The sequence below is a fragment of the Hemitrygon akajei genome, chromosome 25 (assembly GCF_048418815.1).
Source record: "Hemitrygon akajei chromosome 25, sHemAka1.3, whole genome shotgun sequence".
In the NCBI taxonomy this organism is placed as follows: domain Eukaryota; kingdom Metazoa; phylum Chordata; class Chondrichthyes; order Myliobatiformes; family Dasyatidae; genus Hemitrygon; species Hemitrygon akajei.
The window spans coordinates 2472228-2495139 of NC_133148.1; the positions used below are offsets into that span (position 1 = coordinate 2472228).

General features: G+C 54.1%; 1 protein-coding gene and 1 long non-coding RNA gene across 3 annotated transcripts in view; both read left to right on the forward strand.

Moving 5' to 3' along the window:
• LOC140716167 (von Willebrand factor A domain-containing protein 5A-like) overlaps window positions 1-5943 on the forward strand; it is a 55715-nt gene extending 49772 nt beyond the window's left edge. The window contains exons 24-25 of the mRNA XM_073028812.1: window positions 1283-1409; window positions 5582-5943. Coding sequence (XP_072884913.1) covers window positions 1283-1409; window positions 5582-5661 — 207 coding nt within the window. The 3' untranslated portion in view covers window positions 5662-5943. The remainder of the gene's footprint in view (window positions 1-1282; window positions 1410-5581) is intronic.
• A 9348-nt stretch (window positions 5944-15291) lies between these two features.
• LOC140716185 (uncharacterized) lies at window positions 15292-22753 on the forward strand. Of its 2 annotated transcripts, none has more exons than XR_012096259.1 (3): window positions 15292-15651; window positions 18131-18330; window positions 21100-22753. It is a non-coding gene; the product is annotated as an uncharacterized lncRNA (long non-coding RNA). The 2 variants fall into 2 exon arrangements; XR_012096260.1 differs by lacking the exon at window positions 21100-22753 and adding an exon at window positions 19244-19389.
• Window positions 22754-22912: the final 159 nt, after the last annotated feature.

Below are 22912 nucleotides of genomic sequence, written 5' to 3' on the forward strand. Positions count from 1 at the left end.
TGACGGGATGGTGTGGAGGGAGCCTCACCCTGTGTCTGACCCTGTCCCTGGGAGTCCGTGACGGGACGGTGTGGAGGGAGCCTCACCCTGTGTCTGACCCTGTCTCTGGGTGTGCGTGACGGGACGGTGTGGAGGGAGCCTCACCCTGTGTCTGACCCTGTCTCTGGGTGTGTGTGACGGGACGGTGTGGAGGGAGCCTCACCCTGTGTCTGACCCTGTCCCTGGGAGTGAGTGACGGGACGGTGTGGAGGGAGCCTCAGCCTGTGTCTGACCCTGTCCCTGGGAGTGTGTGACGGGACGGTGTGGAGAGAGCCTCACCCTGCGTCTGACCCTGTCCCTGGGAGTGTGTGACGGGACGGTGTGGAGGGAGCCTCACCCTGCGTCTGACCCTGTCTCTGGGTGTGTGTGACGGGACGGTGTGGAGAGAGCCTCACCCTGCGTCTGACCCTGTCCCTGGGAGTGTGTGACGGGACGGTGTGGAGGGAGCCTCACCCTGCGTCTGACCCTGTCCCTGGGAGTGTGTGACGGGACGGTGTGGAAGGAGCCTCACCCTGCGTCTGACCCTGTCCCTGGGAGTGTGTGACGGGACGGTGTGGAAGGAGCCTCACCCTGCGTCTGACCCTGTCCCTGGGAGTGTGTGACGGGACGGTGTGGAGGGAGCCTCACCCTGCGTCTGACCCTGTCCCTGGGAGTGTGTGACGGGACGGTGGGGAGGGAGTCTCACCCTGTGTCTGACCCTGTCCCTGGGAGTGTGTGACGGGACGGTGTGGAGGGAGCCTCACCCTGTGTCTGACCCTGTCCCTGGGAGTGTGTGACGGGACGGTGTGGAGGGAGCCTCACCCTGTCCCTGGGAGTGTGTGACGGGACGGTGTGGAGGGAGCCTCACCCTGTGTCTGACCCTGTCCCTGGGAGTGTGTGACGGGACGGTGTGGAGGGAGCCTCACCCTGTGTCTGACCCTGTCCCTGGGAGTGTGTGACGGGACGGTGTGGAGGGAGTCTCACCCTGTGTCTGACCCTGTCCCTGGGAATGTTGAATTATTCACTGACTGCCACATTTGGCCGTTGAGCCCAAGTCTTTGAGTATATTTAACTCAGACGTTGATAGGTTTTGATTAGTGAGGGTGTAAAGGTTACGTGGAGAAGGCAAGTGATCGGGTTTGAGGGGGAAATAAATGGGTCATGATTGAAAGCCTGAGCAGACTCACTGGCCTGATTCTGCTCCTGGGTCTTACGGTGAAACGAGTCTGTGTCCGGCTCCTGTCCCCCCTTCTCCCACTTTCAGGATATGGACCTCACTCTGTGGACCACCATCTTGGCCGTGATCTGGCTGAACGCCTTTGCTGCCGACTCCAAGGACGAGTGGGATCTGCTGGTGAAGAAGGCCCTGTCCTGGGTCCGGGCCCGAGCAGGTTAGGCCAGAGGGTGACGGTCAGAGCCCCAAATTAAACAGCTCAGGGGTCAGGCGGCATCTGTGCAGGGAGAAGGGTGGCCGATATTCCGGGTGGAGACTCTGTGTCGGGAATGAGAGTGGGGAAGGGTGGGAGGCTGGTAGTGAAAGGAGAGGGGCAGGGGTGGGGCAGGATAGGGGTGGTTGAGGGTTGGAACCAGGGTGGGAGGGGGTGATGGTGCTCTCACTATTGAAGGAGGGAGGGATGTCCTCTCCCTGGTTGGGTGGCGGGAGAGAGGAAAGGAACTCGAGGGGAGTGAGTGAATCCCGGAGAAGGACATGGAGGATGTTGAGAGCTGTGAGGCCCATGATCACGTGCTGGGGCATTTGTCTGATGAAGGCGGAGGGGTTTAGAATGCCTGCAGGATTCTTCACCCCTGACTGGGTGAGAGTGGAACTCGAGGTGATAGGTTTCGGGTGAAAGGTGAATCTGAGGGGATCTTCACTCAAAGGGTAGTGTAGGTGAGGAACGAGGTGCCAGCGGAAGTGGAGGTTGTGGGTTCATTAATAACACAGAACACGACAACACAGTAACGTCCCTTCAGCACACGATGTTGTGCCGAGCTTTTAACCTACTCTGAGATCAACCTGTCCCCTCTCCCGCAGCCCTCCTTTCTCTGTCATCCATTGAGGGGTAAGTGAGAGGGGTTACACTGATCTTAGATGAGGCAATCTAACTCAGGTAATTAAGAAACTTATTTAGGCACGGACTTCTCTAACGTTCTTAAATACCCCGAATATACCTGCCTCTCCCACTCTCCTGTCAGTGCGATCCACACACCACTCTCTGAGCAGGCAGACAAGACTGAGCCCCTGAGGGGATCATGCTCGGGTTATTGAGAGCGGCCAGGGAGGAGATCGCTGAGCAGGAAGAATCGTCTTGTATCCCCTGTCGCCACAGGCGAGGTCCAGGGGGTTGGAGAACAGTCAAAGTTCCAAGCAACGTTATTATCAAAGTACAGATATGTCACCATTTGTTTCCTTGTGTGAATACGCAATAAATCTATGGAATAATAACCACAACAGAAGCAATGGAAGTCCGCCCAACTTGGGCGACCAGCCAGAGTGCAGAAGACAACGAACTGTGCAAGTACAAAGATAAATGATCAATAAATATCGAGAAGATGAGGTGAAGATCCCTGAAAGTTCATCCATCGGTTGTGGGAGTGTTTTCGTGATGGGGCAAGTGAAGTAGAGTAAAGTTCAAGAGCCTGATGGTTGAGGGGACAGTAACTGTTCCTGATCCAGGGGGTGTGAGCCCTGAGGCTCCTGTCCCTTCTTCCTGATGGCAGCAGTGAGAAGAGAGCATGTCCCGGGTGGTGGGGGTCCTTGAAGGTGGACGCTGCTTTCCTGCGACGGTGTTTCATACAGATGTGCTCAGTGGTGAGTGGGGGTGGGGGGGCAGTAGTGGTGTTCCCAAGGAGGGGAATAGGGAGTTATAGGCTGGAGAGCCTCACCTCAGTGATGGGAAAGCTGATGGGGAGGATTTGGAGGTGGGAGGGTTTTGTTCTGGTTGTGTCTATACGTTTGTGTGTATATATGTAATTAGGAATTATATGAAAATGTCAATGAGGTGCGTTAGTAAGTGTGGTGATGACATAAAGATTGGTGGGTTTGTGAAGATATTGAGGATGAACAAAAGATACTGTGGGATATAGATCATGACACGAGATTCTGCACAGTTGTAACTCCTGAGCAACGTCTATAAAGTGTTGGAGGAACTCAGCAGGACAGGCAGCGTCAATGGAGAGGAATGACCAGCTGATGTTTTGGGACAAGGCCCTTCATCGGTACTGGTCAGGAAGGGGGCAGATGATGGAAAAACAAGGTGGGGGGAAGGGGGAGGTAGGCAAACTGGCCGGTGTTGGGGGAAAGCAGGTGAGTGGGTGGAGGGGGGACGGAGAAATAGAGTGATTTGAGAAGCTGGGAGGTGAGGGGTGGATGAATCGAAGGACTGAAGATGGAGTGTGACAGGAGAGGACAGCTGACCATGGGGGAACGGAAAGGAGGCAGGGAAACAGAGAGTGGTGATGAGTGGGCATTGAGGGTGGAGGAGAGGAAAGGGTGAGAGGGCCCCTGGAATGCGGGGGGAGGGGGGCAAACAGGCCGGGACAGAGAAATGGCAGATGCAGTTTAATTCGAGTGTCAGAGAGGTCAAATATAAGGGGCAAGTGCTCTGTCAGTGGCAGGGTCCTAAACAACAGCATCGATGTAGGGAGGGGTACCGGGGTCCAAGTTCACAGCTCACCGACAGTGATCAGGCAGATAGATAGGGGAGGGTAGCTTTCATCACTCAGGGGGTGGAGTGGAAGAGTCAGGAAGTCATGTTGCTCCTATATGAAGCTTTGGTGAGGCCACCCTTGGAATATTGTGCGCAGATCTGGTCACACAGATGACAGAAAGGACAGAGAGGATTCGGAGAGGGTGCAGAAGAGATTCACCGGGACGCTACCCAGTTAAGAGGGGATGTGCTACAAGGACAGGTTGGACAGGCTTAGGGTGTTTCCCCTGAAAGCTGCGGGGTCACCTGATAAAGTTTAACGTTAGAGGATGCCTCAGTTGGCAGGGAGGGAGGGGTAGGGATGGTGCAGGCAGAAGGGACATGGACAGCACAGACAGTGTGAGCTGAAGGGCCTGTTCCTGAGATGTACTGCTGTGTGTTCAGTGAGTGGAGGCAGCTGAAAGCAGGTCGGGGAGGGGGAGTGAGTCAGGGGAGTAGAAAGCCAGTGGGAGAGGGGATGCTGAGTCCAAGTACGGGGCATGCGTGAGGGGTGGAAAGCATCAACATGGACAATCTGAGGGTCAGTGTGAGAAGGAGACGGAGGGGAGAGTGGAACTGAAACGGGACAAGTGATCTGCTTATGATTAAGCTGTTCGCTACTGAAGGGTAAAATCAGGTTTTCATGTTTCTGATCAGTCACCAGGGTCCCTCAGTCCCTCTCCCTCAGGGGGATATCTGTACACTGACCAGTGTCCCTCAGTCCCTCTCCCTCAGGGGGATATCTGTACACTGACCGGTGTCCCTCAGTCACTCTCCCTCAGGGGGATATCTGTACACTGACCGGTGTCCCTCAGTCCCTCTCCCTCAGGGGGATATCTGTACACTGACTGGTGTCCTTCAGTCCCTCTCCCTCAGGGGGATATCTGTACACTGACCGGTGACTCTCAGCCCCTCTCCCTCAGGGGGATATCTGTACACTGACCGGTGTCTCTCAGTCCCTCTCCCTCAGGGGAATATCTGTACACTGACCGGTGTCTCTCAGTCCCTCTCCCTCCGGGGGATATCTGTACACTGACCTGTGTCCCTCAGTCCCTCTCCCTCAGGGGGATATCTGTACACTGACCGGTGTCCCTCAGGGGGATATATGTACACTGACCGGTGTCTCTCAGTCCCTCTCCCTCAGGGGGATATCTGTACACTGACCAGTGTCTCTCAGTCTCTCTCCCTCAGGGGGATATCTGTACACTGACTGGTGTCCCTCAGTCCCTCTCCCTCAGGGGGATATCTGTACACTGACCAGTGTCCCTCGGGGTGATATCTGTACACTGACTGGTGTCCCTCAGTCCCTCTCCCTCAGGGGGATATCTGTACACTGACCGGTGTCCCTCAGTCCCTCTCCCTCAGGGGGATATCTGTACACTGACCGGTGTCCCTCAGTCCCTCTCCCTCAGGGGGATATCTGTACACTGACCGGTGTCTCTCAGTCCCTCTCCCTCAGGGGGATATCTGTACACTGACCGGTGTCCCTCAGCCCCTCTCCCTCAGGGGGATATCTGTACACTAAATGGTGTCCCTCAGTCCCTCTCCCTCAGGGGGATATCTGTACACTGACCGGTGTCTCTCAGTCCCTCTCCCTCAGGGGGATATCTGTACACTGACCGATGTCCCTCAGTCCCTCTCCCTCAGGGGGATATCTGTACACTGACCCGTGTCTCTCAGTCCCTCTCCCTCAGGGGGATATCTGTACACTGACCGGTGTCTCTCAGTCCCTCTCCCTCAGGGGGTATCTGTACACTGACCGGTGTCCCTCAGTCCTGTCCTTTTCCTTGTTCTCTTCCAGCACACTGATCTCCCTGCCCTGGACTAACAATTATTTTAACTCTTGCCCCCTCTCCCACCACCCCCTCCCCCAGGTGCAGACCTCGTGGAGTGTGTGAAAGCAGGAAACCAGCTTCTGAAAACCTCTGTTCTTCCTGGGACGCTCGGACTTTGAGGGAATTCTTGCTGAATCCGTGTATCTGACACGCTGTGGTCTCTGCCTGTGTCCCTGCCACTGTGAGCTGTCACCACAGTGGCCGCCTTCTCTGAACTGTAACTTTCTCAAATCAAAGTAATTGTACTATTCTCCCTATTCTACCCTGAGATTTGCTTTCTTGCAGCATTTACAGGATAGTTAAGAAATTCACTGGAATTTATGAAAAACTATACATAAACAAAGAGCCAAAGTGTAAAAAAAGACAAACTGTGCTGTGAAAAATAAATACCTTTGAGAACATTTGTTGTAGAGTCCTTGAAAGCGAGTGGACAGGTTGTGGAATTGGGTCAGTGTTGAGGTGAGAGAAGTTATCCACACTGGTTCAAGAGCCTGATGGCTGAGGGGTAATAACTGTTGCTGAACCTGGTGGTGTAGGTGTGGAATTGGGTCAGTGTTGGGGTGAGTGAAGTTATCCACACTGGTTCAGGAGCCTGATGGCTGAGGGGTAATAACTGTTGCTGAACCTGGTGGTGTAGGTGTGGAATTGGGTCAGTGTTGGGGTGAGTGAAGTTATCCACACTGGTTCAGGAGCCTGATGGCTGAGGGGTAATAACTGTTGCTGAACCTGGTGGTGTAGGTGTGGAATTGGGTCAGTGTTGGGGTGAGTGAAGTTATCCACACTGGTTCAGGAGCCTGATGGCTGAGGGGTAATAACTGTTGCTGAACCTGGTGGTATAGGTGTGGAATTGGTTCAGAGTTGAGGTGAGAGAAGTTATCCACACTGGTTCAGGAGCCTGATGGCTGAGGGGTAATAACTGTTGCTGAACCTGGTGGTGTAGGTGTGGAATTGGGTCAGTGTTGAGGTGAGTGAAGTTATCCACACTGTTTCAGGAGCCTGATGGCTGAGGGGTAATAACTGTTGCTGAACCTGGTGGTGTAGGTGTGGAATTGGGTCAGTGTTGGGGTGAGTGAAGTTATCCACACTGGTTCAGGAGCCTGATGGCTGAGGGGTAATAACTGTTGCTGAACCTGGTGGTGTAGGTGTGGAATTGGGTCAGTGTTGGGGTGAGTGAAGTTATCCACACTGGTTCAGGAGCCTGATGGCTGAGGGGTAATAACTGTTGCTGAACCTGGTGGTGTAGGTGTGGAATTGGGTCAGTGTTGGGGTGAGTGAAGTTATCCACACTGGTTCAGGAGCCTGATGGCTGAGGGGTAATAACTGTTGCTGAACCTGGTGGTGTAGGTGTGGAATTGGGTCAGTGTTGGGGTGAGTGAAGTTATCCACACTGGTTCAGGAGCCTGATGGCTGAGGGGTAATAACTGTTGCTGAACCTGGTGGTGTAGGTGTGGAATTGGGTCAGTGTTGGGGTGAGAGAAGTTATCCACACTGGTTCAGGAGCCTGATGGTTGAGGGGTAATAACTGTTGCTGAACCTGGTGGTGTAGGTGTGGAATTGGGTCAGTGTTGGGGTGAGAGAAGTTATCCACACTGGTTCAGGAGCCTGATGGCTGAGGGGTAATAACTGTTGCTGAACCTGGTGGTGTAGGTGTGGAATTGGGTCAGTGTTGGGGTGAGTGAAGTTATCCACACTGGTTCAGGAGCCTGATGGCTGAGGGGTAATAACTGTTGCTGAACCTGGTGGTATGGGACTATGGCTCACGTGCTTCCTGCCTGATGGAAGTCGTGGGAAGAGATCACGACCTGGACGATGGTTACTTGCTGACGGACGCTGCTTTCCTGTGCCAGCGCTCCTGGTCAATGCACTCAATGGTGGGGAGGGCTTTGCCTGTGATGGGCTGGGGTGTCTCCACCACTTTATGTGGACTCTCCAGTCCTGGGCTTTGGTGCTTCCATGCCTCTATCAATCTCTGTGAAGGGATTTGCTGATGTGCTGAATCTGTGCAAACTTCTCCGAAAGTAGAAGTGTCCGGTGACGTCGATGGTGACCCTCGCTCTCCCTGCCCCTCAGACAAGTTGTGTTAACAATGGCGGCAGGCAATGCCACATGTGACCCTCTGTCCCAAATAAATCCGTGTGCCCTTCACTGTGACCCGTACCAGACAGAAATGAGTGATTCGATCCATCCAGTCTGTGCTGTCTCACAAAGCAAACCCATTTCCCCTGTAATCTCTTCTGTTGTACCCACTCCCCCCAGATTCTATCCTTCACCCACACACCAGGGTGGGGACAACTCACAGCAATTAAACCACCGACACTGTCTGTCTGTCACTCTCTTTCTCTCTCAGTGGCAGAGGTGTGGATCAAAGTCGCATTTCTCACGCTGTCGGACAGTGTCTCTGACCACACGATCTCCATTACGAGTTTCTCACGCTGTCGGACAGTGCCTTTGACCACAGGATCACCACTACAAGTTTAGCTGTCTTACACCATTGGCTGAGTCGAGAAGGCGGTTGAGCTGTATCGTGTACAAACACGTCAGACCACCGTGGTCACAGCACAGACACCGGCCGTCCGCCCCCTTTAGATAATCTCCTTCAGTAACTCCTCGACCTCCGTGTGAGTGTGAGTTGGGACGGTGTGGAGCATATATGTCAAACTCAAGGCCCGCGGGCCAAATCCGGCCCGCGGTGGAATTATCTTTGGCCCGCGAGATAATATCTAATTACTATTAAAGCTGGCCCCAGTAATCGAAGCGCCTATGGCGTATGATATGGCTAATGCTGAGTTTATTCAGGAACCAGGTTTTCAGGGTTTTTAGTGTTTATTCGGCAGTCTTGCTCGGCAGTCTTCTTCATAAGAAACGGAATTTGTAAAGTGAAACACTTTGTAGTTACAGCAGAGACTGAGACACACGAGAGCAGGCTGAAAAAACGGAGGCAACGAAAGCTGCGTTCGCATGCGTCCGACTGATCCGGCCCGCATGAAGCTTCATTTTGCTCAATACGGCCCGTGACCTAAAATGAGTTTGACACCCCTGGTGTGGAGGGAGCCTCACCCTGCGTCTGACCCTGTCCCTGGGAGTGTGTGACAGGACGGTGTGGAGGGAGCCTCACCCTGTGTCTCACCCTGTCACTGGGAGTGTGTGACGGGACGGTGTGGAGGGAGCCTCACCCTGTGTCTGACCCTGTCCCTGGGAGTGTGTGACGGGACGGTGTGGAGGGAGCCTCACCCTGTCCCTGAGAGTGAGTGACGGGACGGTGTGGAGGGAGTCTCACCCTGTGTCTGACCCTGTCCCTGAGAGTGAGTGACGGGACGGTGTGGAGGGAGTCTCACCCCGTGTCTGACCCTGTCCCTGGGAGTGTGTGACGGGACGGTGAGGAGGGAGCCTCACCCCGTGTCTGACCCTGTCCCTGGGAGTGTGTGACGGGACGGTGTGGAGGGAGCCTCACCCTGTCCCTGAGAGTGAGTGACGGGACGGTGTGGAGGGAGCCTCACCCTGTCCCTGAGAGTGTGTGACGGGACGGTGTGGAGGGAGCCTCACCCTGTGTCTGACCCTGTCCCTGGGAGTGTGTGACGGGACGGTGTGGAGGGATCCTCACCCTGTGTCTGGCCCTGTCCCTGGGAGTGTGTGACGGGACGGTGTGGAGGGAGCCTCACCCTGTCCCTGGGAGTGTGTGATGGGACGGTGTGGAGGGAGTCTCACCCTGTGTCTGACCCTGACCCTTTTTTTTAATAACAAAAGTTTCTTTATTACAAATTCGGTGCTATACAGTACATACAAAACAGTGAGTAACACAATTACTCCATTACAAATGGACAATACACATTAAACCAAAATATTCCTATCTCTATCAATGATGGCAATTACACCCCACGGAGCCCAACCGTCTCGGAAGGCCTCTGAGTTCGCCGTGGACTGCGCGTGTTCCTTTTCAATATTTACCCGAGCACGAACATACCCTCTAAACATTGCCAGGCAGTCTGCCCGGGGAGATCCTCCCGCCACCCGTTTCCAAGACCCTCGGATGGCGGATTTCGCCAGCCCCAGGAGCAAGTTAACAAGGACATCCTCATCCCTCCATGCCCCCTCCTTATCGGATGCCCGTATATAAATAGGGTGGGGCTATAATGCAACCAGAAGGCGAGAAGCAACCCACGGAAATACGCGATAAGGGGCTGCAGCCTCGCACACCCCATGTACATGTGGTACACGGTCTGGTCCAGCCCGCAGAAATGACGTGCGTGTGGGAGATCCGTGTAAAAACTAGAGGATTTACTGCAGGGCACCGGTCTGTGCAGCAACCTCCACCCCGGAGCCCCCAGGTGGAAATACCGACCGCCATGGCGTGTCGGGACGGTGGACAAGGGCAAGGAAGTGGAGGGTGTGGAGCAGCAGCCCATACAAATACCTCTTACTTCCATCCCTGAATGGGATTGTGGGTATCGAGGAGAGACAGCTCAAGTTGTGTGGACTCGGCACTCGGATAAGATTGCGGGGCCTGGGCCCGACAAACAGCTCAGCCTGAGTCGGTCCACACACCTGAGCCGCACCGACATCCACTGAGGTAGGGCAAGGGTGGGCCAGGACTCCGCCCTCCGCCTGAGGAGGGGATTCCCGGCCTGAGGCAACCACGTTCCAGACTCTCAGTAGGTCCTGATAGAAGCCGGGCAGACTCCACAAAGCAGCAGGGCTGACGCCCGCCGGTGATAGCCGCATATCTTTGTGAAGACAGCAGCCCTTCCGGAGGAAGAATGTCGCCAATACGTGCCACCTGGGAGGGTGCTCGGCGTACAGGAATCTCTGCAGAGTCCTGAGGCGGAGAGCCGCCAGTCGTGTGCGTACACACACCAGCGACTGCCCGACCTCTCCCACTGGGAGACTCAAGACCGCTGCAGAGACCCAGTGTTTCCTGTTACCCCAAAAGAAGTCCAACTAACTTCCTCTGCATTCTCGCAACAAACGGGGCAGGAGGGGCCAAGGTGACCATCCGATACCACAACATGGAGACCACCAGCTGGTTTATGACCACCACCCTGCCTCGATAGGAAAGCACCCTGAGAAGGCCTGACCAGCGCCCCAGCCGGGCCATGACTTTCGCCTCCAGGTCCTGCCAGTTCGCCAGCCAGGTCTCCCCAGAAGGTCTCAGGTAGACTCCCGGACAAAGGAGACTTCTGGTGCTCCACTCAAAATCTCTCATCTCCTCCAGCAGGGAGTCCACCTGCCATTCACCCACTAGGACTCCGGAACATTTCGCCCAGTTGATCCTAGCGGAGGATGCTGCAGGTCATTGGGATCTGTCATCATGAGGAGTACATCATCGGCGGAGGGCGAGAGGACGACCTCCATGTCCGGTTCACGCAGAACCAGACCCGTCAGCTTCGCCGAAGAAGGCTCAGTAATGGCTCGACACAGATCGCATACAATTGATCGGATATGGGGCACCCATGACGTACTCCTCTCCTGATTTTCTCGAGAAGGCACTAGAGTCGGGGTGAAGATTCCTCCAGCTGTCCACCAAGTCAAAGGAACCGACTAGCTCCTTTAACCTTTTCGCCGATGCTGGGTCGCGTTGGAGGCCCGAGCGGTCCTCCACCTCGAGGGTAGAGTTGAAGTCTCCCCCGAGGATGACGCAGTCCCCAGGATCGATGGAACTCAGCAGAGTGGACAGCTGACAGAATAGGCGCGTCTGCATCACCCCGCGCCTCGGAGAATACCCGTTGATAAAATGCAGAGGTACACCTTCCAGGCGCACGGCCAGGTGGAGCAGACGGCCGGGCACAACATCTTGGACTCTTACGATTTCTGGCTGCAAGGTTGGGGCCAACAGGATCGCCATCCCGCTAGAGTTGGAGCTGAGGTGGCTCATGTAGACCCCGCCCTGCCACTCCAGGAGCCAAGCGGACTCATCCCCCCGGGATGGTATGGGTTTCCTGCAGGAAATTCACCGCATATCTCCCATCCCTGAGGATTGAGAGATTGTTGTATCTGCGGAGAGAACCCCTGCTACCGTTTACATTTAGATTAGCTAAGGTAAGTTTCATGTCGGGAGCACACTAGACCTCAGCACCAGTGCCCTTCCCGGTGAGAGCGGAGTCGCCCTGACCACACTATCCCGAAAAAAAGTAAGAATATCTTTTGCTTTCTGGGCCAGATCAGTGCCAAAGACAACCTGTGCCCTACCGTCTCCCAGAGGAGCGAGGCTGCTTCCCACTCTGATGTCCCTCACCAGGTCATCCAGGAAGGATTTCAGCTGTCGCCTGTCATTCCCTGACACAGCATTCCTCTTCCCCTTCCCCTTCCGTCTGAGGATGACTCGCGGGGACTTCACCAGCCTCGGCATGCTAGACCAGCGAAGCGAGGCTAGTTTCGGCCGATGCTTTGCACCCTCAGAGTAGTGAATGAACTCTCTGATCTCCTCCACAGGTATCAAAGGGGATTTCTCAGGAGGGGTGAGGATGCCCATTGTCTCACTATCAAAAGAGTCTCCCTCCAATCCCTCACTGCAGACAGATCCCCCATCTTCCTCCTCGTGTGTTGTATAAGGTGGCTGCACTTGGAACCTACACTGAGCAGCGGGTACCTCCCTCATACCTTCCCGCTCCACCGTCGCATCAGTCTTATCCACAGTTGCGACGATGTAAGGAAAATCCCCAGGGACTCCCTTCAGGCTATTAGTTGATGGGGTCGGCATGCAGGTTATATCATCCTCCAGGGACGAAAGGTTCCCAGCAGCTCTGGTCCAAGGGATTCACCGGCAGCCTGATGCTGACAGTCAGAGAGCTTGGTCTCCTCTCCGCTCATACCGTTTAATACACTTGCCTCCAGGTGGGCGCTTACTGCTAAGTCCTGGGTGGAGGGCTCCAGGTCTGTTTTAGTTGTGCAAACAGGCCCAGCACTAGCTTCCTGCACAACCACACCACCCACCACAGGACTGGTGGCTACATCTGGGGATTGAGGGTTAGACACAACTTCCACCCGGATTCCCACCCCTTCCTGGGACTCCCCCGCATCTACATTCCCTGCCCTCTTGGGGGAACATTCCCTTCTCCTCTTCAAGCGGGAGGAGCGCACGGGTGCGGGATTCACCGATGGAGCGGTACACCCCGCTTCCAACACCCCGTCCGACTGTGCACTTCCCCGAACTTTCCGCTCCACTTCAGGGCAAATGGGCGTGAGCTCTGCGGTCTCGGGGGCCGACTTCTTCATGTGTTTGGATTTCTTCCTCGATTTCCTTCCCCGCACAGGCTCCATCCCGTCCCTCGCCTGAACTTCCCTGCACGTAGCCTCAGGATCACCCGCCTGAACTACAGGGGTAGGAGCGGGGACTGGAACAGACGTAGGACTAGGGACAGGGGTAGAGACAGGGTCAAGGGCAGGAGCAGGGGCAGGCACAGGGGTAGGCGCAGGTATGGGATCAGGGGCAGAGGTATCTGGGGCACTGATTCCCGAAGTGGACTCCCTGGGTTTTCGGGTGCTAGGACAGTCCCTCCGAAAGTGCCCCAGCTCCCCGCACGCATGGCACCGTGGGCGATCAGAGCTCCAATACACCTGATAATCTACCCCTTCGTGCCGGACAGTAAACCGCCCTCAACTTCGTCCTCCCTTTCCAGCTTCATGAATACCTGTCGCCGGAAAGAGATTACGGTACGGAGGGTGCGTCTCCTGAATTTGTGCCTGATGGCAGTTATTTCTGACCGTACTTGCCCCAAGCGTGTTAGTGCGGGAAGCAGGTCCTCGTTGGGGATGAAAGGTTTTCGTGACCGAGGACGATGCGTTGTGTGGGAGCTGTCACCAGCTCCTTCTGTAAAAAGATGTTCTCCACCGTGATCCCTCTACTGAGAGCCTGATGCACCAACTCATCATTCCTCAGATAAAACACTGCCTTCCCGAATTCTTTCTCGGTGGCCAAAACACCACCTCTCCGCAACAAGTCCTCCATAGCCTCCGCGCACTTTTCCAGGGTAGTTCCAGGACGCAAAATACATTGCACCCCGCGTTCCACCTTCACCGACCGAAACAGGGCGTTGTCCGAGGCTGTGGAAGCAGCCGCCTTTGCATAACTCCGCGAAGGCCAGCGACTCCCTGTAGACCGGTCCAGCATGTTGCCTCTATGTCCGAATCGAGAATTATACGGTGGTGCTACTTATAAAGAACAGCTCCACCCTGTGTCTGACCTTGTCCCTGGGAGTGTGTGACGGGACGGTGTGGAGGGAGCCTCACCCTGTGTCTGACCCTGTCCCTGGGAGTGTGTGACGGGACGGTGTGGAGGGAGTCTCACCCTGTGTCTGACCCTGTCCCTGGGAGTGTGTGACGGGACGGTGTGGAGAGAGCCTCACCCTGTGTCTGACCTTGTCCGTGGGAGTGTGTGACGGGACGGTGTGGAGGGAGTCTCACCCTGTGTCTGACCCTGTCCCTGGGAGTGTGTGACGGGACGGTGTGGAGGGAGCCTCACCCTGTGTCTGACCCTGTCCCTGGGAGTGTGTGACAGGACGGTGTGGAGGGAGCCTCACCCTGTGTCTCACCCTGTCCCTGGGAGTGTGTGTCGGGACGGTGTGGAGGGAGCCTCACCCTGTGTCTGACCCTGTCCCTGGGAGTGTGTGACGGGACGGTGTGGAGGGAGCCTCACCCTGTGTCTGACCTTGTCCCTGGGAGTGTGTGACGGGACGGTGTGGAGGGAGCCTCATCCTGTCTGACCCTGTCCCTCGGAATGTGTGATGGGACACTGTGGAGGGATCCTCACCCTGTGTCTGACCCTGTCCCTGGGAGTGTGTGACGGGACGGTGTGGAGGGAGCTTCTCTCTGTGTCTGACCTTGTCCCTGGGAGTGTGTGACGGGACGGTGTGGAGGGAGCCTCACCCTGTGTCTGACCCTGTCCCTGGGAGTGTGCGATGGGACGGTGGGGAGAGATCCTCTGTGTCTGACCCTGTCCCTGGGAGTGTGTGACGGGACGGTGTGGAGGGAGCCTCATCCTGTCTGACCTTGTCCCTCGGAATGTGTGATGGGACACTGTGGAGGGATCCTCACCCTGTGTCTGACCCTGTCCCTGGGAGTGTGTGACGGGACGGTGTGGAGGGAGCCTCACCCTGTGTCTGACCCTGTCCCTGGGAGTGTGTGACGGGACGGTGTGGAGGGAGCCTCATCCTGTCTGACCTTGTCCCTCGGAATGTGTGATGGGACACTGTGGAGGGATCCTCACCCTGTGTCTGACCCTGTCCCTGGGAGTGTGTGACGGGACGGTGTGGAGGGAGCCTCACCCTGTGTCTGACCCTGTCCCTGGGAGTGTGTGACGGGACGGTGTGGGGGGAGACTCACCCCGTGTCTGACCCTGTCCCTGGGAGTGTGTGACGGGACGGTGTGGAGGGAGCCTCACCCTGTGTCTGACCCTGTCCCTGGGAGTGTGTGACGGGACGGTGTGGAGGGAGCCTCACCCTGTGTCTGACCCTGTCCCTGGGAGTGTGTGACGGGACGGTGTGGAGGGAGCCTCACCCTGTGTCTGACCCTGTCCCTGGGAGTGTGTGCCGTGACGGTGTGGAGGGAGCTTCTCTCTGTGTCTGACCCTGTCCCTGGGAGTGTGTGACGGGACGGTGTGGTGGGAGCCACACCCTGTCCCTGGGAGTGTGTGACGGACGGTGTGGAGGGAGCCTCACCCTGTGACTGACCCTGTCCCTGGGAGTGTGTGACGGGACGGTGTGGAGGGATCCTCACCCTGTGTCTGACCCTGTCCCTGGGAGTGTGCGATGGGACGGTGGGGAGAGATCCTCTGTGTCTGACCCTGCCCCCAGGTGTGCCTGTAACCGACGGCAGATGCACTGAGCTGCTGTGTGTAATCCACCCCGCATTGCCGACGCAACATCCCCGGGCACTTTGACCCGGCTGACACTGCGGACGGTGTGAGGCTCCGCTCAGAGAAAGGACGATGGTCTCGCAGCCGCTCTCAGTGCGTCAGATCCCAGGACACGTCAGACGTCCAGTGACTGAGGGACGTGGTTCCCGCGGAGGCAGCCTCCGGATTAGCAATGCTGCTATATTTATCGACTTCCACAGCTGTGCTGACGGAACGGGCGAGAAAACAAGGCCCATCCGCAATGGAAGTTGCTGGAACGCGGGTAAGGCTGCGGTTTAACCTTGTGAGAGGGTCTGGAGCACGTGGTTCACCTGCTCTGGGGTTTCTGGAGGTGGAGGTGGAGGTGGAGGAAGGGGTGACGGCGTCTCAGTGTGACGGAGCGGGATCTTCCTCTGTGGGGATACAGTCAGTGACACAGGGTGCTGGGGGAGAGGGGTCACTGAGGGACGGTGTGAGGGAGCTGGGTTATCGTCAGTGGGGATACAGTCAGTGACACAGGGTGCTGGGGGAGAGGGGTCACTGAGGGACGGTGTGAGGGAGCGGGGTTATCGTCAGTGGGGATACAGTCAGTGACACAGGGTGCTGGGGGAGAGGGGTCACTTAGGGACAGTGTGAGGGAGCTGGGTTATTGTCAGTGGGGATACAGTCAGGGACACAGGGTGCTGGGGGAGAGGGGTCACTGAGGGACAGTGTGAGGGAGCGGGGTTATTGTCAATGGGGATACAGTCAGTGACACAGGGCGCTGGGGAGAGGGGTCACTGAGGGACGGTGTGAGGGAGCTGGGTTACAGTCAGTGGGGATACAGTCAGTGACACAGGGTGCTGGGGGAGAGGGGTCACTGAGGGATGGTGTGAGGGAGCGGGGTTAATGTCAGAGGGGATACAGTCAGTGACACAGGGTGCTGGGGGAGAGGGGTCACTGAGGGATGGTGTGAGGGAGCGGGGTTAATGTCAGAGGGGATACAGTCAGTGACACACGGTGCTGGGGGAGAGGGGTCACTGAGGGACGGTGTGAGGGAGCTGGATTATCGTCAGTGGGGATACAGTCAGTGACACAGGGCGCTGGGGAGAGGGGTCACTGAGGGACGGTGTGAGGGAGCTGGGTTATCATCAATGGAGATATATTCAGTGACACGGTGCTGAGAGGGAGGGGTCACTGAGGGACAGTGTGAGGGAGCTGGGTTATCATCAATAGAGATATACTCAGTGACACGGTGCTGAGAGGGAGGGGTCACTGAGGGACGGTGTGAGGGAGCTGGGTTATCATCAATGGAGATATACTCAGTGACACGGTGCTGAGAGGGAGGGGTCACTGAGGGACGGTGTGAGGGAGCTCGGTTATTGTCAGTGGGGATACAGTCAGTGACAGGGCGCTGGGAGAGAGGGGTCACTGAGGGACGGTGTGAGGGTGCTCGGTTATTGTCAGTGGGGATACTGCTGTGTCAGGCCACTAGGGGAGATTGGAGTCTCGGAGGGATGGTGAGAGGGAATGGGGGTAATATCAGTGGGGATACTGCTGTGTCAGGCCACTAGGGGAGATTGGAGTCTCGGAGGGATGGTGAGAGGGAATGGGGGTAATATCAGTGGGGATACTGCTGTGTCAGGGCACTGGAGAAAGGGGATTGCCGAGAGGTGGCGTGAGGGAGATGTGTTCTTTGAGTAATATGACAGATAAAGGCCCTTCAGCCCACCAATCCCATGTCATCCCAAATTCAGCCCGTATCCTCAAAGCCCTGCCCTCTAGGAATCTGTGCAAGTGTTGTTTAATTATACGTTTGTACCTGCCTCAGCCACTTCTTCTGGCAGACTGATCACTCCATCGGGTCCTTTTTAAATCATTCTCCTGTCCATAGAGACCATAAGACACAGGAGCAGAATTAGGCCATTCAGCTCATCGATTCTGTCCACCGTTTCTTCATGACTGATCCCGGATCGCACTTAACCCCATACACCTGCCTTCTTGCCATATCCATTGATGCCCTGACCGTTCAGGAAACGATCAAATTCCAGTTAAAATATACGCCTGGACTTGGCCTCCACCGCAGTCTATGACAGGTTCACTCCTCTCGGGCTAAAAAAGTCCCCCTTACCTAAAAGATAGACCCTCGATTTTGAGGCTGTGCCCTGTAGCTCTGGATACCCCTACCATAGGAAACACCCTCTCCAAATCCACCCAGATCCAACCTATCTCGTCCTTTCAACATCCAGTAGGTTACAATCATATCTCCCCCCACCCCACCCCACCTCCGCATTCGTCTAAATTCCAGCGAGAACAGGCCCAAAGCTGCCAAAAGCACCTCGTATGTTAACCCCTTCATTCCCGGAATCATGCTTGCGCACCTCCTCTGGACTCTCTCCACCTTGTCTCTGCCCCCTAGTTTTGGACTCCCCGCCTGTTACTGCCCACCTTATCTGTGCCCCCTTAGACTTTTCTGTAAGGTCGTCCCTCACTCTACGTTCCGAGGAATAAAGTCCGATCCGTCAGACCCTCTGGTCCTGGCAACAATCTCCTCAATGTTTTCTCTTCTCTTTCGAGTTTAAGCGCATCTCTCCCAGACACGGTGACCCAAACTGTACAAAAGTCCTCCAAGTGCAGCCTGACCAACAACTACACCCGTCCCGGCTCCTACATTCAGTGGCCTGACCGATTTTTAATTTGTTTCTGCACTGCTTATTTAATTTAACTATTTACTGTAATTCACCGTTTTGTTTCTACACTCTCGTTGTACTGCTGCCGTAAAGTTAACAGATTTCACGACACCTGCCGGTGGTTTGAAACCTGATTCCGATGAAGGCTGGCGTGCGAAACGCCTTCACCACCCTGGTTATCTGTGACAAGTCCAGTTTTTTCAAACGTGGATATAGGTACCGCCGAACGGAACTGCGTTCCTCTGGGCCAGAGTGCACAATGCAGAGTATATCACTCACACACAACACAAAAGGTAACATTACCAGAAATAAATTAACCAATAACAAAGTGCATTCTCGACACAAGTGAAAAGTAAACGGTATAACACTGCGGGGGCTGTGTTTGTGATGAGACCTGGGTGGTGACAGAGAGTTCAGTCAACCTGCACAGCAGCTTTGATTGTCCTATGGACTCGGACCCCAAGATCCTTCTGATCCTCCACGCTGCCAGGAGTCTTACCATTAACGCTATATTCTGCCATCATATTTGACCCACCAAAATGAACCACCTCACACCTATCTGGGTTGAATTCCATCTGCCACTTCTCAGCCCAGTTTTGCATCCTATAAATGTCCCGCTGTAACCTCTGACAGCCCTCCACACTATCCACAGCACCCCCAACCTTTGTGTCATCGGCAAATTTACTAACCCATCCCTCCACTTCCTCATCCGGGTCATGTATAAAAATCACAAAGAGTAGGGGTCCCAGAACAGATCCCTGAGGCACTCCACTGGTCACCGACCACCATGCAGAATATGACCCGTCTCCACCACTCTTTGCCTTCTGTGGGCAAGCCAGTTCTGGATCCACAAAGCAATGTCCCCTTGCATCCCGTGTTCCTGACTTTTCTGGGGTCTCCTGGTGCTCCGCAGGGGTTGCTGTCGGCACCACTTCTTTTCACGTTTTATGTCAGTGATTCGGCTGATGGAATTGATGGCTTTGTGGACAGGTTTGTACGGAATGTACAATTGTATGGCGCTAATATGGAATGACGAGAGGACACTGAAATACACACAAGCATTGTGTCAGGAGGCAGGAAAATTGTATGAGAGGGTCCGGTGAGCCCAGGCACCTTTAACTGAGGGTAACATGCATCCGTTTGAGCCAAAAGACAAAATATCTGTGAGATCGATGAACAAAGATTCGTTCTCTCCCGGGTGGAAAGGCCCCTACCCAGTGCTGACGACCCGTACAGCCGTTCAGGTGAAGGAGAAACCTGACTGGATACATGCCACCGGGTACAAGTTGCACCAAGACCAGGATGAAATAAATGCTGATCAAGTGGCCGAGAGAGAGGAACGGCGCTGAGAACCAAGAACAGAATGTTGTCAAGAGACAGAAAAGCATCTAACCTGTAGCTCGTATTGTATGTATTTCGTGACGGTGATTATTAACAAAATATATACTCGGTAAAGGACTGATGTGAGGGAAGTAGTGGTAATAATCATATTGGGGGTAGGATTAATTAAATACCCAACAGCGCCGGAGGGCAAATGCAAAGAAATGGGAACGGGAGAAGTTTTGAGCTTGAGGGAAGGACAGGGTCGCCCACAATTACAAAATACACGTGGCAGTTTGCAAATTATACGGATTACTGCACAAATCTAACCATTTGTTATGTTTGTGTGTCAGTTCCCCATTCTGTGCAGAGTCCGGTATATCCTAAACCCCTGTCGGTGGAAAGTGAACCCTCGTATGTACATTGGCAGGATTACCTGCCTGTAAAATTTCAGGCAGCGAGTCTGCTCCCCCTTCTCCTGACGCATGTTCTGAAACCCCAGCATGAGCTCCACTGGGATTCCAGTCGGGCCAAAAGCGTTGTCCAGTGTGTCGCGACGTCAGTGGCCCGCCCATTCAAACTATCAACCAATCCCTGTTGCTTTACGTCATCAGAGCACTGTCACTCATCTAACAACGGAGAGGTCCGCTCCGCCCAAGCCTCACACTCCTCCTCTCCTTTAGGGGTGGGCGTTATTCCAGGAATAGGCGGAGCCTGCCCACTGGTTCATTGTTCAGGATAATCTCACAGCATCCAACGGGATCAATCCCGAACGAGGCCCCCACAGCTGTAACTCGTTAAGAGTGATTGTTAATACCCCGTGGTATTACAGGAATGTTACTAGCACGGTTAGAGCATTGGCTGATTGGTAGGAGGCAGTGAGTGGGAATAAAAGGATCCTTTTCTGGTTTGGCTGCCATTGACGAGTGGTGTTCTGCAGGGGTTGGCGTCCATTTAAAGCGGATGTGGAGAATTTTCTTTAGCTAGAGGGTGGTGTGGCGGCCAGGCCACTGGGTGTATTTAAGGCAGAGATTGATAGGTCCTCCATTGGCCACGGCGTCGAAGGTTACGGGGAGAAGGCCAGGGAGTGGGGCTGAGGAGGGGTAACAAAAGGATCAGCCACGTCTGGGAGCAGACTTGATGGACTAAATGTCCTAATTCTGCTCCTATGTCTTATTGCCTTGTGCTCTTAAGCGTGGTGATACGTGATTCTTGTCAGAATTGAATATTCTGGCATGGAGTTCTGAATCCAGTTTTTGTTGATGAAAATATACCCTTGGAAGATTTACCTGGCTATTGTGTAAATTTTTAACCTCTGTTATTCCTCTTCCTTCTTCTGTCCTAGGTGGCGTTAATCTACGTGTGTTCGCGTGTACATAGTGTGTTCTAAAATTTGTCATTTCAGTTCTTATTTTTCTCCGTAATATTTCCCAATCGGTTTCAGATCAAAGTACGATGCCAAAAGAATACGTTAATATGGGCTATAATGAAAGTGTTTGTTGCCTTTGTTTGGAAGATTTTGTTAAGCCTTGAAGTAAATTCTGTCGGAAGTTTCCCTGTTATCACCTTATGATCCATTTCCTTTACTTGATGATATCCCGGATACTTGCCCGTTTAATATCCACCCAGCGGTTGTGTTGCATCCCGCTGCTCTGCTCTGTATGCTTCCAGCTCTATTGCGCCTCTCTTTATGCTGAATGTCATTATTGTCATTCCCCTTTTCTTTCTTTCCGTATTTGCAGTTTGTCTTTTGCACACTGGTCATCTCAAACACGAGACAATCTGCAGATGATGGAAATTCAGAGCAACACACGCGGAACGCTGGAGGGACTCAGCAGGTCAGGGAAAAGAGGAACAGTTGGTGCTTTGGGCCGAGACCCTTCCTCAGGACGCTGGTTGTCCGCCCTGTTGGTGGGGTGCTTCATTGACTCTGTTCTGGTTATTGGATTTATTGAGTATGGCCGTAAGAAAATGAATCTCAGGGTTAGAGTCCAGGAAAGTACAGCACAGAAACAGGCCCTTTGGCCCGTCTAGTTCATGCTGAAACCAGTTAAGCTGCCTACTCCCATTGACCTGTTTTATACCCTTCCCATCCATGTATCTATCCAAACTTTGCTGAAATGTTAAAATCGAGCTCTCGTGCACCACTTGTGCTGGCAGCTCATTCCACACTCTCACAACCCTCTGAGTGAAGGAGTTCCCGCTCATGTTCACCTTAAACTTTTCACCTTTCACCCTTAACCCATGACCTCTGGCTGTAGTCTCACCCAACCTCAGTGGAAAAAGCCTGCTTGCATTTACCCTGTCTATACCCTTCATAATATTGTTTACCTCTATCAAATCTCCCCTCAATCTTCTACTTTCAAAGGAATAAAGTCCTAACCTATTCAATCTTTCCTCATAACTCCGGTCCTCCAGACCCAGCAGCAACCTTGTAAATGTTCTCTGTACTCTTTCAACCTTGTTTACATCTTTTCTGTAGGTCGGTGACCAAAACCGTACACAATGCTCCAAACTAGGCCTCACCATGACTTGTACAACTTCCACATAACATCCCATCTCCTGAACCCAGTACTTTGATTTACGAAGGCCAATGTGTCAAAAGCTTCCTTTACAACCCGCTCTACCAGACACCACTTTCAACAAATCATGGACCTGTATTCCCAGTTCCTTTCTTCTACCAGAGTCCCGAGTGTCCGTCTGGTTCACTGTGTGAGGCCTACCCTAGCTGGTCCTATCGAAGTGCAACACCTTGCAGTTTTCTGCATTAAATTCCATCTGCCATTTGTCAGCCCATTTTTCCAGCTGATGCAGATCCCTCCGCAAGCCATGATAGCCTTCCTCACTGTCCACTACACCCCCAATCTAGGTGTCATCCACAAATTTGCTGATCCAGTTAACAGCATTATCATCCAGCTCATTGATATCGATGACAAACCACAATGGACCCAGCACCGATCCCTGCGGCACACCACTAGTCTCAGCCTCCGGTCAGAGAGGCGACCATCTATAGACACTCTCTGGCTTCTCCCACAAAGCCAATGTCTAATCCAGTTGACTACCTGATCCTGAATGCCAAGCGAGTGAACCTTCTTGACCAACCTCCCACGCGGGACCTTTCCTTCAATACTTCTTGAATTGAAATCTCCGCAGCTCAGGACACTGGTCGCCCCGTGCTCAACCTTTTGATTCCCGACTTTGTCTGAGGTCTTACCAACATCTGTCGCCACTAATAGTTCTGGCGCTCTGGTTCCTGTGCCCCTGCCTTTCGGCAAACCAGAGTGAAGTACGTTTCTCGGGCCTCTCATCTCTCCAGCCGGCCGCTGCTCCAAGCTCCAAAGCCGGCGCGAGTCCCCGGCCTTTCTGCTCAATCGGCAAACCCGAGTGAATTGGTTGTACACGGTGACATTATATGTACGTTGGTAACAAATTTACTTTGAAATTTAGTTTTGTGACTTTTGTGAGTTTACAGTAGTTTTATATCTTTGTCCTGTACTGCCGCACAAAATGACAAATTTCAGATGATTAAAGTTTGTGACAATAAACCGGATTCTG